This window comes from Dendrobates tinctorius, unplaced genomic scaffold (assembly GCF_039654945.1).
Source record: "Dendrobates tinctorius isolate UK_male_01 unplaced genomic scaffold, ASM3965494v1 ptg000068l, whole genome shotgun sequence".
NCBI lineage: Eukaryota > Metazoa > Chordata > Amphibia > Anura > Dendrobatidae > Dendrobates > Dendrobates tinctorius.
Window position 1 is genome coordinate 3,542,501 of NW_027361736.1, and position 17,608 is coordinate 3,560,108.

The 17,608-nt window shown below is 46.1% G+C and overlaps 1 protein-coding gene across 3 annotated transcripts in view; it reads left to right on the forward strand.

Annotated features, from left to right (window-relative positions):
- The window catches only part of KAT6B (lysine acetyltransferase 6B), a 695,781-nt gene that overhangs the window by 351,199 nt on the left and 326,974 nt on the right, over positions 1-17,608 (forward strand). For all 3 annotated transcript variants that reach the window (XM_073581049.1, XM_073581050.1, XM_073581048.1), the window contains 2 exons: positions 8,400-8,524; positions 15,350-15,465. In XM_073581049.1, coding sequence (XP_073437150.1) covers positions 8,400-8,524; positions 15,350-15,465 — 241 coding nt within the window. The remainder of the gene's footprint in view (positions 1-8,399; positions 8,525-15,349; positions 15,466-17,608) is intronic.

Genomic DNA, 17,608 nt, shown 5'->3' on the forward strand with positions numbered 1-17,608 from the left:
ATGTGATAATTAGTTTGCTAGGGGAGCTCAATTAAAGGAAAACTACTTAAGACGAGCGCTCCACATGTTCAGGCAACAGGTTTCAAGTGATATGTGAAAGAAAAATGGACCTTCCTCTCTTCTGCTGAAAAGTGTCAAATAGTGCACTGCCTTGGACATGGCATGAAAATGTTAGATATCTCACAAAACTTAAGAATGATCATCGTACTGTGAAGAGATTTGTGGCTCATACAGTGTTCAGTGCAGATAAAGGCATAATGAGGAAGGTTTCTGGTCGACAAATTCATCGGGTTAAGGGAGCAGTTGATAGCATACTATTACAAAACAGCAAACAAGTATTTGAAGCTGCTTGTACCTCTGGAGTCCAGCAGACCTCAAGTTGTAGGATCTTGAGAGGCTTGCAATTGTGCATAAACCAACTAATATCTGTCTACTCCTAAACAATGTTCACAATCAGATGCAGTTGCAGTGGGTCTAGATATGCACGAAGACTAATTTTAAAACAGTATTGTTTATTGATAATTGGCATGCAACCCTGGATGGGTTGCATGGATTAGTGGATCATTGGAACATCAGCAAGAAGGTGACAGAGTTATGTTTTGGGCCTGAATCATGGGGAGAGAGCAGATAGACGCCTTTTAAAGTCCCTAACGGTGTGAAATTGACCTCGGCAAAATATATAGACTGACCACTTTCTTGGTAGAAAAAGAATGATGCTACCATCCGTATAAAAATCATATTCATGCTTGACAATGCAACATCTCATGCTGCAAAGAATAATTCTTAGTTATTGACTGCTAGTTTCATAAATGTGGCCAACATCCTCCCCTGACCTAAACCCTATTGAGACCTTTTGTGGTATCCTCAAGTAAAAGATCTATGAGGAGGCAGGAGGAGGCAGTTCACATCTAGCTCTGGGAGAGTATTCTGACATCCTGCATAGAATTTCAATCAGAAACTATCCAAAAACTCACAAGTTCAGTGTATGCAAGAATTGTGAAGGTGGTCGCAAAGAAGAGGTCTTGGCCTGTTACTTGATTGAAAAAGCTTTTGAATTCAGTAAATGTGATCTCTTAATGCTGCTAATTCAACAAATGACCATTTTTAGCTCTTTACAACCAATAAAATGCTTGGAAACTGTCAGCACCGTCGCTCCTGCTCCATACTCACCGCTGGTCCCGCCACTGCTTCTGGCCCGGGTCCCTCCTGTCTCTCGGCTCCAGCACGCGCCTCCCGTCTTCCTCCTTTCCACCGGGCGGCTACCCGGCATGCTCCTCCTCTGCCCTCGGCCACGCGCACTGTGCCTCTGCGCACGCGCCGGGGTGCCAGACCACGCGTGCAGTATGGACGCCTCCCAGCCTGACCTAACCTGGACTCTCCGCCTGGCCTATCAGAGGCTACCATTAGGTATTTCAGGCCGCCCTCCCTTTGGGAAGCGCCTGACTATCGAGTTACTACTCACTGTGTCTAGGCTCTGCTCGCTGCTGTTAGCCCCTGCTCCAGCTCTCTCTCCCGGCTCCCGTGTCCTGCTTCTCTGGTTCCCCGCTAACCTTCTCTGTGTTTTCCTTTTTTCAGTCCGCTGTACCCTGCCTCCGTCTGGTCCCGTTGTCCTCCTTCCTCTGCCAGCTTCACTCTCGCCAGTCCCTGGACCCTGGTTCTTCCGGACGTCTCGATAGGTTCTCCTCTGCTGCTCCTCTTCTCGAGCCGACCCCTGGACCTGACTGCCGTGACGTTAGAACTCCTTGAGCCTGCTTCCAAACGGTCCCTGTGTAGGGGTCGGTCCACCTGGTGTGCTCGCTCGGGGAGGGTTCGACATCACAGTCCAGTGGGTCCACTCTTGCTCCCGTCTCCAACAGCGTAACAGAATAGTCAGGCCATGGACCCTGCCGGGGGCCGCCGCCCAAAAAGATTTAGTGTTCCTACGGGAGAACCAAACCCGTATAATGTCTTTTATGAAGACCATGGACTCCCACCTGTCAGCCTTGCAGGCCGCAGATCCCAGCAGCGCCTCCCAATTGGCCTGTCTTCAGCAGGAGCTGGGCCAGCAACGAGATACCCAGGCCCATATTCTCTCCTACATGGCGTCGGTCGATGATCGGCTGCTCGCAGCCCAGATCCTGGACCTGTCCCGCCCCCTAGGCTTGGGAAACCACCACGGTATGGCGGCGACCCAAAGTTGTGCAGGGGTTTATAGAATCAGTGCACGTTGCACTTTGAACTCCCACCTCAGCAGTATCCCACTGACCGGGCAAAAGTAGCCTTCATTATGTCCCATTTAGAAGGAGAGGCCCTCTCGTAGGTGAATCCCTTGTGGGAACGGGACGATCCCATAGTCTCTAGTGTTCAGACCTTCACGGACACGTTTCGTAAAGTTTTTGATGAGCCTGGCCGGCTGGCGTCTACAACTGAGTCCCTTTTCTGCCTCACTCAGGGATCTCTTATGGTCGGACAATACGCCATTCAGATCCGTACCTTGGCCTCTGAGTTGGGGTAGAATAATGAGGCTTTGGTTGGGGCCTTCTGGCGTGGTCTCTAGGGCAAAATTAAGGATGAACTGGCGGGACGGGATACCCCGGCTACCTTGGAGGATCTCATTTCTTTGGCCACACGGATTGACCTCCGGTTCCAGGAACGCACCCGCGAGGCCGCTAGGGAGAGGAGACCGCTTAGACCTTCTTCTTCTCTTCACAGGCCATCCAGTCCACGTCCTCTTGGGTCGTCCTCCAGTCCGGCGCCTGAGCCGATGTAAGTAGGTCGGGTCAAGTTGGCAGAACAGCGCCGGAGGGAGAGGGTGACGGAGTGCTTGTGCCTTTATTGTGGCAGCGCGTCTCACTTCCTGCGTTCTTGTCCTGAGAGGCCGGGAAACTCCTCCACATAGGCCAGGTAAGAGAGGCCGTCCTAGGTGTGTCTCACTCCTCTCATCCTCTTACTATTTCTGTACAGCTGGTTTTTGGTCGTGGTTTGGAGGTGGCCTATGTGGACTCGGGCGCAGCGGGGAACTTCATCCGGTTGAAGGAGGTGAAGAAGTACCAGATTCCTGTGATTACTCTGAAGACGCCTCGTGTTATCACCTCTGTTGATGGAAGACCTTTACAAGTATCCGTGTCCCTGGTTACGGAGGAGGTACGTCTGCAAGTCGGGGCCTTGCACCAGGAGCTGATCGCCTTCTATGTCCTACCCAACCTGTCTCACGCCCTGCTACTTGGTCTCCCCTGACTTAGGACACATGAACCCATTTTGGATTGGCGCTCCGGTGAGGTCCTCCGCTGGGGTCATCCTTGCCAAGAGAGGTGCCTAGGTTCCGTTCTTCCTGTCACTCCTCTCCCAGTCTCCTCGGGGCCTGCGGGCTTACCTGCCGCCTACTGGTCATTTTCTGACGTGTTCGATAAGAAGGAGGCAGAGACGCTTCCCCCGCAATACCCCTATGATTGTCCTATTGATCTACGACCCGGGACCACTCCGCCCAGGGGGCAAATTTATCCCCTGTCTCCAGCTGAGACTACGGCCATGTCCGACTACATCTGTGATAACTTAGCCAGAGGGTTCATACGGAAGTCTTCGTCTCTTGCCGGTGCCAGGTTCTTCTTTGTGAAAAAAAGGACGGTTCACTCCGACCTTGCATTGATTTTCGGGGATTAAACAACATTACGATAAAGAATAAGTATCCCTTGCCTCTCATTCCTGAACTCTGCGACCGCTTACGGGGAGCCCGTATCTTCACGAAGTTGGACCTACGCGGAGCTATAATCTCGTCCGCATTCGCTCTGGCGATGAATGGAAAATGGCCTTTAACACCCGGGACGTGCATTATGAATATCTTGTTATGCCCTTCGGCCTCTGTAATGCTCCCACGTAGGAATTCGTTAATGACATCTTCCGAGAGCTGCTGTACTCCTGCGTGGTCGTGTATCTAGACGACATCCTTATTTTTTCTTCGGATCTGGTGTCCCACAGAAGGTGTGTTCGTCTGGTACTGCAGCGCCTACGGGAGAATCAGCTCTACGCGAAACTTGAGAAGTGTCTCTTCGAGCAGTCTTCGTTGCCCTTCTTGGGCTACATTGTTTCAGATTCTGGGCCGGAAATGGATCCTGAAAAATCGTCGGCAATTCTTCAATGGCCTCGTCCGGTGGGGGTCAAGGCGATCCAACGGTTCCTCGGCTTCGCCAATTACTATCGTCAATTTGTGCCACATTTTTCATCTCTCATCAAACCCATTTCCAGTCTTACTCACAAGAGTACCAACTCCTCGCTCTGGCCTCCAGAGGCTGAAGAGGCCTTTTCCAGTTTGAAACAAGCCTTTGCGACAGCACCTGTGCTCCACCGACCCGAGGCTAACAAGCCATTCGTTTTGGAGGTAGATGCCTCATCCACGGGAGCAGGTGCAGTTCTCTCTCAGAGATCCCCGTCTGGAATGCTGGTTACCTGTGGGTTCTTCTCAAAGGCCTTCTCTCCTGCTGAGTGTAATTACTCCATCGGGGACTGCGAGTTGTTAGCCATAAAATTGGCACTGGAGGAGTGGCGCTATCTTCTTGAGGGATCGGTCCACCCGTTTACCATCTTTACCGATCACAAAAATCTGGCGTACCTCCAGTCAGCCCACAGACTGAACCCCCGGCAAGCCAGATGGTCTCTCTTTTTTGGCCGGTTCGAGTTTGAGCTGCGTTTTCGTCCCGGACCTAAAAACGTCAAGGCTGATGCATTATCCCGCTCGCTGCAGTCTCTTGATTTGGCGGAGGAACCGACTCACATCATCGATCCGGCCAAGATCATCATGGTGGCTCCTGTCAGACTGATCACTCCTCCCCCAGGCAAGACCTACGTTTCTGAGGCAGACAGAAAGGAGGTGCTGCATTGGGGACATTCCTCTAAACTCTCTGGGCATGTCGGAGTCAAGAAGACACTGGGTCTCATTGCTCGTTTTTATTGGTGGCCTTCACTTCGCCAAGATGTAATTGACTTCACGGCGTCGTGTCCCTCTTGTGCCAAGGTCAAGGTTCCAAGACGGCCACCCTCCGGTCTTCTGCTTCCTCTGCCAATCCCCTCGGTTCCATTGGAACATGTAGCTTTGGATTTCGTCACCGATCTGCCAAACTCGTCCGGATGTACGACTATCCTGGTCGCAGTCGATCGCTTCTCTAAGATGGCCCACTTTATTCCTCTTCCAGCACTGCCCTCTGCTCCAGAGTTGGCAAAGATCTTTATCCAGCATGTCTTCCGCCTTCACGGCTTCTCACAGCATATTGTCTCTGATCGTGGTGTGCAATTCACCTCTCGGTTTTGGAGAGCCTTATGTAAACTACTGGACGTCAGATTGGACTTTTCTTCCGCATACCATCCTCAGTCCAACGGGCAAGTGGAACGCGTCAATCAGGTGCTAGCATCATATTTGTGCCTGTTTTCTAATGCTCACCAAGATAACTGGGTCCATCTCCTCCCCTGGGCGGAATTCTCTTACAATAATCATTCCCGCAAGTCCTCAGCCAAGTCTCCATTTTTTGTAGTGTTTGGGATGCATCCAGGTATTCCGCTTCCGATATCCACTACCTCCGGTGTGCCTGCAGCAGATTCCCTGGCCATAGAGTACTCCAAAGTTTGGTCCGAGACTAAAGAGGCTCTCAAGAAGTCCGGGGAGCGCATGAAGAGACACGCTGACAAGAGACGCTTGGACTCTCCGAATTATCTCCCGGGTCAACAAGTTTGGCTCTCGGCCAAGTATATTAGGCTGAAGCTTCCTTCCTACAAGTTAGGACCTCGCTACATTGGGCCTTTTAAGATTCTCAAACGCATCAACAACGTATCCTACCGGTTGGAGTTGCCTGCCTCGCTCCGGGTTCCCAACACCTTCCACGTCTCTCTCCTTAAGCCAGTTGTCCTGAATCATTTCCACCCTGCTCCAAACTCTTCCTCCCCACCTGTCAGCTCTGATGATGTTTTTGAGGTGAGAGACATTTTGGCCTCAAAAAGGGTAAGGGGTAAAACATTTTTTCTCATCGATTGGAAGGGTTTCGGTCCCGAGGAGAGATCCTGGGAGCCGCAAGAGAACATCAATGCTCCACGCATCCTCAGGAGGTTTCTATCCAGACACAGTAGAGGGGGGTGTAAGAGAGGGGGTACTGTCAGCACCGTCGCTCCTGGCTCCGCTGCCCCTGCCGCCTCCATACTCACCGCTGGTCCCGCCGCCGCTTCTGCTTCCGGCCTGGGTCCCTTCTGTCTCTCGGCTCCAGCACGCACCTACCATCTTCCTCCTTTCCACCGGGCGGCCAGACCACACGTCCATGCAGTATGGACGCCTCCCAGCCTGACCTGACCCGGACTCTCCACCTGGCCTATCAGAGGCTACCATCAGTTATTTCTGGCCGCCCTCCCTTTGGGAGGCGCCTGACTATCGAGTTACTACTTACTGTGTCTAGGCCCTACTCGCTGCTGTTAGCCCCTGCTCCAGCTCTCTCTCCCGGCTCCCGTGTCCTTCTCCTCTGGTTCCCCGCTAACCTTCTCTGTTTTCCTTTTTTCAGTCCACTGTACCCTGCCTCCACCTGGTCCCGTTGTCCTCCTTCCTCTGCCAGCTTCACTCTCGCCAGTCCCTGGACCCTGGTTCTTCCGGACGTCTCGCTAGGTTCTCCTCTGCTGCTCCTTTTCTCGAGCCGACCCCTGGTCCTGGCTGCCGTGATGTTAGAACTCCTTGAGCCTGCTCCCAAACGGTCCCTGTATAGGGGTCGGTCCACCTGGTGCGCTTGCTCGGGGAGGGTTCGACGTCACGGTCCAGTGGGTCCACTCTTGCTCCCGTCTCCAACAGCGTAACAGAAACTCTGTTGTGTATAATAATTTAGAACGTTGCAATTGACTTTTTTTTAGTTTTGAAAAAACGACTATTATTTTTGGGAGAATTATCCACTAACATTTGATTTATACTCTGACGGTTGATTTGAACATCATGCTGACTTTGTTGCATCGACCATTTAGGAAAATCAAAGAAAAATAGCAGTTGCATAATTATTTAGAATGCGGTGTAGTCATTTTGATGGCTGGTTCTTTTATCAGCCAGTAGTCAGCAAGTACCTCTGCTCCTCCTTCCATCGCTCCGATGTTGATCCAGAAAAGTAGGGGGCGTGTCATGCGAGTACAATTGAATTTTTCTCACACAACATCTGTACGACATGCGTATGCAATGTGTTTTTTTTTCTTCTGCAATTATTATTCTACAGTCATTTACAGGACCATTTACAGTGTTCTATGCTACAGAATGGTAATGTATCTGTAAAAATACATTTTTTCTTGCATGCATTGACTTACATTGCTGAGTCTCGTCCGATGTACACAGCCACTCGCAATATTTTTCTCATCCAGATGCCACTGAGAAAAACATTGCAGATGAGCAGTATATCAATGAATAACATTAGCTAGAGTGCAATCAGATTTTTTATTGGAATTCACTCGTCCGATTTATTCACAGATGAGTATGAGACCTAAGTGTAATGCCTACTTATTCACTGCATTTCAGGATATTATTTCTATACATACAAGTACTTTCCCTCTATATACATATATGACATGGAGGAAGGTTATATATATGTCTGATTGTTGGTGTTTTGAAGAGTGATGCATCCCCTTTTTTAAGGATATTGTGGTGCTCCTTGCTTTTGGATTTGCACCAATATAGTATATCTTCTAACTGTACAACGTATTAATGTGCTGGGAAAACCCTTTGTGATATTTTTAAAGCGGTTGTCCACTACTCGGAGAACACCTTCACAATTGCTATATTCCTCCATGTAAAATAAAAACAGCTTGTTCGCTTCTCTGGCAAGAGCTGCTGCTTTCTAAATTCCTCCAGATGTCTTGTTCCATGCGTAGGAAGTGAGAGTGAGGTGGACCATTAGCGGCCACTGTTTGGCTGCAGGGCTCACGTGATGTAGCGCCTTCATTTGAGGCCTATCGACAGTGTGGCTAGACTATAGGTGGTTTTTAGTTTACCCAGTGGAATATAGTAATTAAGAAGGGGTTTTCTGAGGGTTGGGTGGACATCCTCTTTACATTTTGTTAAGTTTACACTTTCCAGACTGAGCATACTTTGTGGGCACTGGCCAAGCAGGTCATCCTCAGAATTTTGATTATGTTGAAGTAACTAGAAAGCTGCTGGTTAGTCTGTGGCTCTGTAGGCTGCAAGTGTGGCTTGGTAATAGCAGATTAGTTTGTTTCCTTTTTTTTATATATAGAGACCAAAATGGAAGGCCTCCAGATTGTGAATTCTTTTGTACCTTGTTCTGCGTGCAGGCACCATTCCACTAATAGTATGTGTTACATGTCTACATCTGATTTTTTTTTTACAATAGTTTTCTGCATTAATTGCAGTAATTTTATTTCCATAATTTTTCAGTGATCTTTCTCCTTTTGTATGTCAGATAATGACCCAAAGATGACTATCAAACAAGAAATATGGGATATGATTTGTGTTCCCAAAAGGCCAGACTTTGTAACCCAGGAAGATGTTGATCTATTCAGACAGGCTCGTGAGCTGTCTTTTGAGGTGAGTAATTCTGATTAATGACTTTGCTTCTCTGGAGACCCTTTCAGTTCTTTCTGTTTTTTTTCCTCATTTTGTAAGGCAGGTGAAGGGAATTTCTATCCAAAATGAACAAATGACCATATAATAGAATATTAATCCATTTGTGCAAGAGTAACAAAAATGAGCTGTAAACATTGTAGTTGTCACGTTTCATGAGCCTGTGGCATTATTTTACATAGCTGGACCCTTTTATAAACCACTGTGGACTTAGCTTGGAAGAGTAAACAACTGACTAATTTCCTACTGTGAAATCCAGTGCTTCCTGTATATGGAGCAACGTAGCCGCTGACTAGTTGACATGCTCATGATGACTCCTATCCATTGCACAAATATTCACACCGGACTATTGAGCTGTGGAAGAACATGGCTTTCTTTTACATCATTTGGATAGCTGGGAAGAGATGGTGACCGAATATGCTATGGAAAAAAAGGCAAGCCACCAAATTCCGTTTGATGCGCTGGAAAACTGAGTCCTCACATTTACTTTCCAAGCCAAATGATGAAATGTTTTAGTCTAAGTACATTCTGTAATGGCATTTGTGTTCTGCAGGATAAAGAGCTCTGCCTCAATGCAAACATTTTTTAGGAATGGATTGAGAAACGTGCTAATTAGAGGTGGGAGAATGGATTTGCATAGAGTTAATCTGCAAGCTAATTATGTTATGAAGGTGCTCCGCTGCTGTATTAAAAGTGTGACACCCAGGAGAAAATGAACTTTATTCCTTTTGGGAGCTACTGGCTATCAGTCATGCAGGTGTGCCGGAGCGAATACAGGCACAGGACTGAGAGCGCAGCTATACTGTGCGCTAATGTACTGCACAGCCTGCTGTCAGTGAGTGCCGGGATGTGCTTATGTAAAGGGAAGAGATTCGTTGGATGCAGTGAAGAGCCAGAGGCAGAGAAGGGGTTAACAGGATTTACTGAACAGGTTATTAAACAAGAAATACTCCACACAGGGAGAAAGATCAGTAACGGCAACAACAGGAAATTGCATACAAACGCAATGCTTGAGAAAAAGGTATACAAAAAAAGGTAACTTATCGCTTGCAGTTCTTGTTGGGGAAAGGCTGGAATATCTCCCGATGGCATTGCAGGTCATGGACAATGTCTCTGGCTCTGTTACGGAGGAATGAAAAACACCATATCCTGACTGTGCCAATGTATCTGGTCCCACTTGACTTGGGTGCGCTGGAACGTTGAAACAGTCCTTTATGTAGATTCCTCGGGAATGGCGCTGAACATGAACTGTGGGCACGCTCGCAGACCGCGGCAGTGTGCGGTCCTCTGGAGTAGTCTGAGTATGGAGCAAGTCAGCTTATCTGTCACTGTGGGCGGGAAGGAACCGTCCAGCAAGGAAGGGTCCGAAGAAAGCTCGGTAGTGACACAGTCCAGTTTAAAGTCAGAATGCTGAGGGATAGATGACGCAGTCAGAGAAGTGGGGAGGGAGTCAACCTTCTCCTTGTTCTCCTGTCGCTTTCCCGCCAAGTTTCCTCTGTTCCCGCGCTCAGTCCCTTTTATCTCCCCTGCGCCTCCTGCTGTCCAGTGCAAAGGTCCTCCCCTCCCAGAAGAACCTTCTCCTGGCAACAGTGGTGACAGTCCCGATAGTTCCGGCCCCAAAGTGCACCGAAAACCGCTGACTCTGTCTCGGCTCATCTTCTTACACCCACGGCTGTCAGTGCTGTGAGCTGTGACTGTAATTGCTCCAGTCATGCCTCCATTCATGTGTTTAAAATGTGTCATAAGGAGAAGGACATTACTCCTATTATTGGAATAACCAAGATATCTGCACATCCGAATGCAACATGAGGTTGTATTGTTGCACACACAGAGACAAAAAATTCATTATCTCATATCATGGATAGCAATATTATATTTATACAATGCACTTTACAGTAGATCATTTATCTGAAAAAGGTACCAAACGTATACGCCAAAACAATGTGTATAGAGAGGACAGATGGAAAATACCCTGGTCATAATGGTCACTTATTTCCAAGTTTATAACAGTCTCCCAAGTGTCTAGGTACATACATAATATTCACCCACCGTCAAGAAAACTACCAGTCGCTTATATGTAGACATGAACAGAAGAAAAACTTATAGAAAATGATACCATACAAGTCCTAAAAGGCCCACCTGTTTTAAATAGGACCCACCATAGTGCAAATCTATGGAAGGAGCAATATAAGTCATATCAAAGATGATTTCCATAAAAATGGCATATCATCATGTATGTCCGAATATTCTCAAAAATCCATATCCAAATGCACTGTACTGATATTCCACAGGCTCCACCCTGCTAAGCCAGGCTTGAATGTACTGAGGATTTATGCATAAAGAGAAATCGGCCAGAGATGTATTCAATACTCTCTAGCACCAAGCTCTATGTAATGCTAGATCAGACCCAATAAAAACAGTTGACCCTTGTGTGGCTTATCCATACCATCAGAGCCATGGCAATGTGTAATAGAATGACATACTAAACTATAACAAAAAAGACTGTAAAATGAAAAATGTGATTCTGATCATCAACTCCTTAGTTCACAGCGAGAATTTTTAACTAAATAGAGGGATACAAGTAGCATAGTGTGATACGGGTCCAAAAAAGGACCCATCAATTTTGATTTTAACCTGCCATAGTGTGACGCGAACCAAAGTCTATGAATATAATATAGGTCATACAAAAAGTCCTGACAACAACCAAATTGACAAGACGTCACATAAGACCCGAAGTTCTTGCTGGACAGGATCAAGTATGACAATATACTACTGATCAGGCTCATCCCCATTTACCCTAATAAACCCTAGGAGGTACCTAGGGTAAGAATACCAAGTATAGTCTAGGCAGCCAAAAAGAAAGTATAATAAGGACTGCACAATGGTCGAGATACAAGTAAAGGGGGAGCGCTTCGTCCTCAAGACATGAGTGGGAAACCAATCAGGAACCCAATTCCATATCAGATGGTGCAAGATATGAATGATCTGCAAATCCATCCCTGAAATAGCAATTAGTAGTAAACACTAGTGTCGATAATAAGATATAATCGATACACTATACATCAACAGTAAACCAAAGTGTTAATTATAAACACTTATCACTGTGAAAGCATAACCAATAGTTCATTTAATGGTTCAACAAGAGACATTCAAAAATTCGAAGAGTGATATTTTCATCCAGGGGGAGCAAACCAATTACAATGAGTCAAATAACGATCCATCATGGAAAAATTTTTTTTTCCCGGCTTGTCCAGTGTATAGTCGGGGGTCCAACGTTGTAGATCATTCCCCATATGCGCCTTTTGCACTTCAAATTTCAAGCCACATGAATAGAGGCTTAATTGAGTCTGAAAACAGGGAAAAGAAAAAGGTATCTTAAAGTCACTTCATACTTGTTTATAAAACCCTGTAAACAGGAGATCCTCGTTTAGTCCCAGAGGTGTCCGACTTTTAAGGTTATAAATCCATTTGGATTCCCTTTTCAAGAGTTCTAATGAGATGTTGCCACCCCGGATGTCTGTAGTCTTCCCTATTAATTTCCTGCAACAAGACAGCTCACTGTCCAACCTCTAATGCATCTGTCTGAACTATGAATTATTTTGCGAAGTCCAACGCTACCAACACTGGCTGCCTACAGAGGGTTATTTTTGGTTCCTGAAATGCCTTCTCATCTTCCGGTGACCACTTAGTCATAGCTTACTTCTTATCTTTTATAAAGTCAGTAAGAGGAACTGCTCTCATGGCAAAATTAGGCCCAAATCTCTTGTAGTAGCCCACAGTTCCCAAGAATGCTCTGACCTGTTTCTTTGTGAGGAGGCATGGCCAACTCTGTTTTGGCTCTACCTTGTTAACCTGGGGTTTGATCTCACCCCTGCCCAAATACTTGGCTTACTTCATTGCTATGGCACTGTCAGATGGCTCGGTCAGTGGTTGCCTGACAGCTCTAAAATGGCTACCACAAACAGGCTTGGAATTAGCTACTCAGTTTCTCAAAGCCGTGGGGTTTCCCTGGCATTCACCCTTTAACTCGTTTTATACAGGGATCTGGACTTACACAGGGTTCCCTGGGCATGGACCACAAAGTCAGCTGCTGTTCGGTGGCACACGATGGCAAGAAGGACATCATTACAGGTCCCAGCCACTCTAACCATGGTGGCTGGACAGATCCTGCACCATCCAGAGCTTCTGGTTCAAATATCTCTTCAATCACCAACTCCGCCCGCATAGTATATATGGTGATGCCTGGCGGCAGAAATCGCAGGAGCAGGTTCTGGTGGTGATGTGACAGGCACATTTCTTTGGGTTGATTGTAAAGCCAGCCTGCTTTAGAGCATCAGTTGCTGCCTGGACTTCGTTCAAATGACTCCCAAATCCCAGCTAAAAATTACAATGTCATACAAGTAGGTAGCTGCATACTTTTTATGGGGGACTAGGACACAATCAATGGCATTCCGACATACTGATAACATCCATCTGGCGTTGAGAAAGCTATCTTTTCCTTGGCCTCCTTTGACAGGCGGATTTGCCAGGAAGATTATTATTATTATTATTATTATTACAACCTTTTGTGAGTTCAAGGGTGGTATTGTACCGAGCTTGCCCCAGCAGTTCAATAAGCTCATCTACCCGGGGCATCTAGTAGGCGTCAAAACTGGGAGAGCTCATTGTGCTTCCAGTAGTCATTGTAGGACAGCCATTCCCCATCTGGTTTTGGCACTAACATTATGGGACTGGACCATCCACTCTTGCATTTCTCAATTCCTGCAAATTTAGCATCATTTTCACCTCCTTCAAGATTATCTCCTGGCGGACTTCAGGAATGCTGTATGCTTTAAATTGGTAAATCAAAAATTCCAGCTCACCAGAGAAGGCATCTTGAACATCGGAGCACGGAGCCGCCGTGTCAGAGCGCTTGAACTGCAGAAATGAAGGGATTGTCCAGCTCCATGATGTAGTGAAAATAAACTATTCTTTTATTCACTTCAATTCATATGATACAGACGAGGTAAAATGCCAGCATAGTACAATGGTTGCTTGCGTTATCAACGCGGTTCTGGTGACTGCGCACCCTTAGTCACACTTATGTGTTTGTTCATGACTAAGGGTGCGCAGTCACCAGAAACGCGTTGATAACGCAAGCAACCATTGTACTATAATTTTCAGCCATAGAAAGGAGAAATATCCGGCACTGTCCCTAAAAAAGAAATACCCGCATGGCCATTTTTAACCGCTATCAGTGTAGCACCTGTTACCCTTATTGAACGGGCGCTCTATCCATGAAAAGAAAAACATGAAAAATCATGATAAAAAAGCAGCAGGATGGCACTCACCGTTCTCTGGAATAATTCACTTTATTTCATGTTAACAAAGCATAAGCGTCGGCGCGGGAGGAATGTAAGAAGACGGACAACAGCCGTTTCGTGCGCAATGCACTTCAACAGGTCCAAAGAATGGTGAGTGCCATCCTGCTGCTTTTTTATCACCATTGTACTATGCTGGCATTTTACCTCGTCTGTATCATATGAATTGAAGTGAATAAAAGAATAGTTTATTTTCACTACATCATGGAGCTGGACAATCCCTTCATTTATGGTTTAAATTGACCTAGTAATACATGGAAACAAAGTTTCCACAGCCTTGATATCTTCAATGCTGGTTTCAAACTTGGCCAACAAGTAGAGAGCTTTGACAGGTTCTCTATCCTGCTAGGGATTGATTAGATTAACATGATATATCTGGAAAGGCTTCTTTTCCTTGGCTGGTGTACTTCATAACTGACTACTCACACTTTTACCACCACTTCATGGTGGAACCTCCGTTTTGCAGAACAATAGGTTATAAAACAGTCTCGGTCTCGACCATCCTAATCTACCACCTTTAACATGCCCTCTCTGTGGATGGTATACCGAGGTCTGACGCTGTAAAATTTGTGCTTTACCCAATTCCCTCATGACCTTTGACATGAACGTCGTCCCTTGATCCGTTAATATCTATTGTAGGGAGGCCCGTTCGAGAGAAAGTATGAAATTACTCCTAAGCTATACACTCAGATGAGGGGTTTCTTAAAGACACTGCCTCCGGGTACCGTGTAGCGTAATCTAGGACCACCAATATATTCTAATGTCCTCTGGCAGACTTTACCAGGGGTCCCACTAAACCCATGGCTATGCATCCTGCTCATAGTCCTGAACAGCTTATTTACATGTAAGAATAATGTTGATTTCTCTGGAATAAGACATCGGAAATATCAAGTTATGACCTACATGCCGAATATAGACACCTTAGGAGGGTTGATCCTACTGACAGATTCCCTTTAAATGGCTTCATAATTGGATAATACTCTATGCATGTATTGTAGCTATTACAATGCATTTTTTTTACTGTTATACAAACTTTTTTTTTATAGAAAATTAACGTAAATGCCAGCGTAAGAAAAAAAATAAGTAAACCTCTAAGTGACAACACTCGTATTTTTTTCATATTTATTAAAAAATGAATGTTCTAACATAATGGCAGATGACAGTATAGGTCAGTGTAGACAAAGAGACAGTGGATGTCCTGTTAAGAGGATGAATAAAGTAACAAGAAAATTCAGAGCTGACACAAGACAAAGTTTAAACTACAGTCGGAGGGAGGGGAAGACATCACAATGTTATATCTGTCAAGATTATTGTGCTGTATTTTTATTTCCTTTGACTATGGAGCTTAATTCCTTGCTGGAGGACTTTTATGTATTTATTTGCTTATCTTTTATGCCTTTCTAATATATGCTTATTCCACCTTGGATAGAAAATAGGATGCAAAGCTATGAGTGAACAGACTGGCCGGTATCCAGCAGTCATTGAATTTGGAAAATATGAAATTCAGACATGGTACTCTTCGCCTTACCCACAGGAATATGCAAGGTGTGGTTTTACTAGGAATGCACTTCTTGTTATGGCACAGTCAGATGGCTGTATTACATGCAATGCCCAGACTGGCTGGCGGCTCTCAATGCAGCTGTCACACTTGTGTCAGGAGAGCCGCCGGCCAGTCCGAGCATTGCAATGCAATCGTTATCCATGTTATACGGCTGTCTGACTGCGCCCTTTATGTTACACCATGTGATTTACTGTAGTAATGAATTGTAAATAGTAAATTGTAAAAGCTGATTTTTGCCATTTGTATGGAGACAGTAGACATCTACACATTTGGACCGTGAACTGATCATAAGAAAGGAAAGAATGAAAGCTGAATCATGTTTGTGTAGACTATGTCTGCCACACACATATGATAGCATCAGCTAACCCCTCTCCCCGCGATACACCTCAGTCCAGTGTTTGTCTTCTCAGGGAGGAGAGCAGTGATAACAAGTAGCGAATGTGGTTGGGATCAGATGATTTCAATGTGTATGGAGCCATTAGCCATACATTTATGGTCAAGTGTAAAGTTTTATTTGGAGCCATGGTGCATTTTACAGGTTTGTTTTTTTTTATATTCAGACATCTCTAATGAAGGTAGGTTTTTTACCTATATATAACCATATCAATGTTAAAGGGAATCTGTCACCTCATTTTTGGCCTATGCGATGCGGCCACCGCCATCTGGGGCTTATCTACAGCATTCTGTAATGCTGTAGATAAGCCCACCAATGTAACCTGAAAGATAAAAAAAACGAGTTAGATTATACTCACCTGGGGGTCCGGTCCGGTCCGATGGGTGTCGCGGTCCGGTTCGGCGCGGCGCCTCCCATCTGCGGTGGCCGGCCGCATCTCATAGGCCAAAATGAGGTGACAGATTCCCTTTAAGTATTATAAGCCAAAGACTACAGTTGTAATGGGGAACCAACAGAACAAGTAAAAGGAAGTCCATAATTCCTACAGTATGTGGTCAGTTGAATTTCTTTCTCGACACTCCAACATATGGTCAGAGTCTGAATAGCGGTTACTATTCATCGCCTTTGCATAGGACAAAAAAGGTCTCCATAGCAGAACAGCTCTGTTGCAGGGTTTTCCACTGTTACTTGTGGTCCTCTAGTCCTGCTTTATATACAATCTCAATTTTGATCTTGATATTCCTATGGATATATTAAGTGTAATGCCATAGTCCAGCAGAGCTCATGGGGTTGCTGGTGAGGGAAGAGAGGTTTCATATACAGCATAGCACCACTGAGCAGCAGCACAGGCACCACCTGGTGGCGAAAGAGTAGTCAAATGAGCCAAGTCAGAAACAGTCAGGAAAAGAAGTACCAGAGGTCACAGCAATACATGTGGTCAAATACAAGCCGCAAGTCAGAGCCAGATGGGAGCAGAGATAACCGAGACTTGAGACAGTCAAACAGGTAAGAAGACAAGCCGGGTCACATACCAAGGGGTGCAAGCACAGGGAGCGAACACAAAAACAAATGGGGTAGCAGGAAAGGGAATTCACAGGAACAGAGTAAAAGGACAGAGGGCAAAACCTGGTATAAAGGGGTCAGCTGCTCTAGCCTGGGAAGATGAACTATCATTGACGTTGGTCTGCAGGCCACAGCAGACTGAAATAGCCACACAGAAGCCAAAACAAGGCAGAAAAGGTTAACCCCCGCATGACCAGACTGGGGAGAGAACAACAAGAAACAAACCCTAGCCTGGATCATGACAGTACCCCTCTCTCAATGGGGGGCCACCACACCCCCAGGTTTACCTGGATAACGAGTATGAATGGCCCGGACCAACTGATCTGCATGGAACCAATGCGCCAGCATCAACGACCAGTCCTCAGGACCGTAAACCCTTCCAATGGACCAAATACTGAAGAGAACAGCAAAGTATACGAGAATCCACAACCCATTCCACCTCGTACTCGGTCTGGCCATCCACCACAATAGGTGGTGGGTGCAAGGGAGACTCACCTGAGAAAGACACCGACGGCTTCAGAAGCGCCTTATGGAACACATTGAGGATTTGCAACGACGAAGACAGGCGCAGGCAAAAAGCTACAGGATTAACCACCTCTAAAATTTCATAAGGACCAATAAACTTGGGACCCAACTTAGCAGAAGGAATCCTCAACCTTATATTCTTGGTG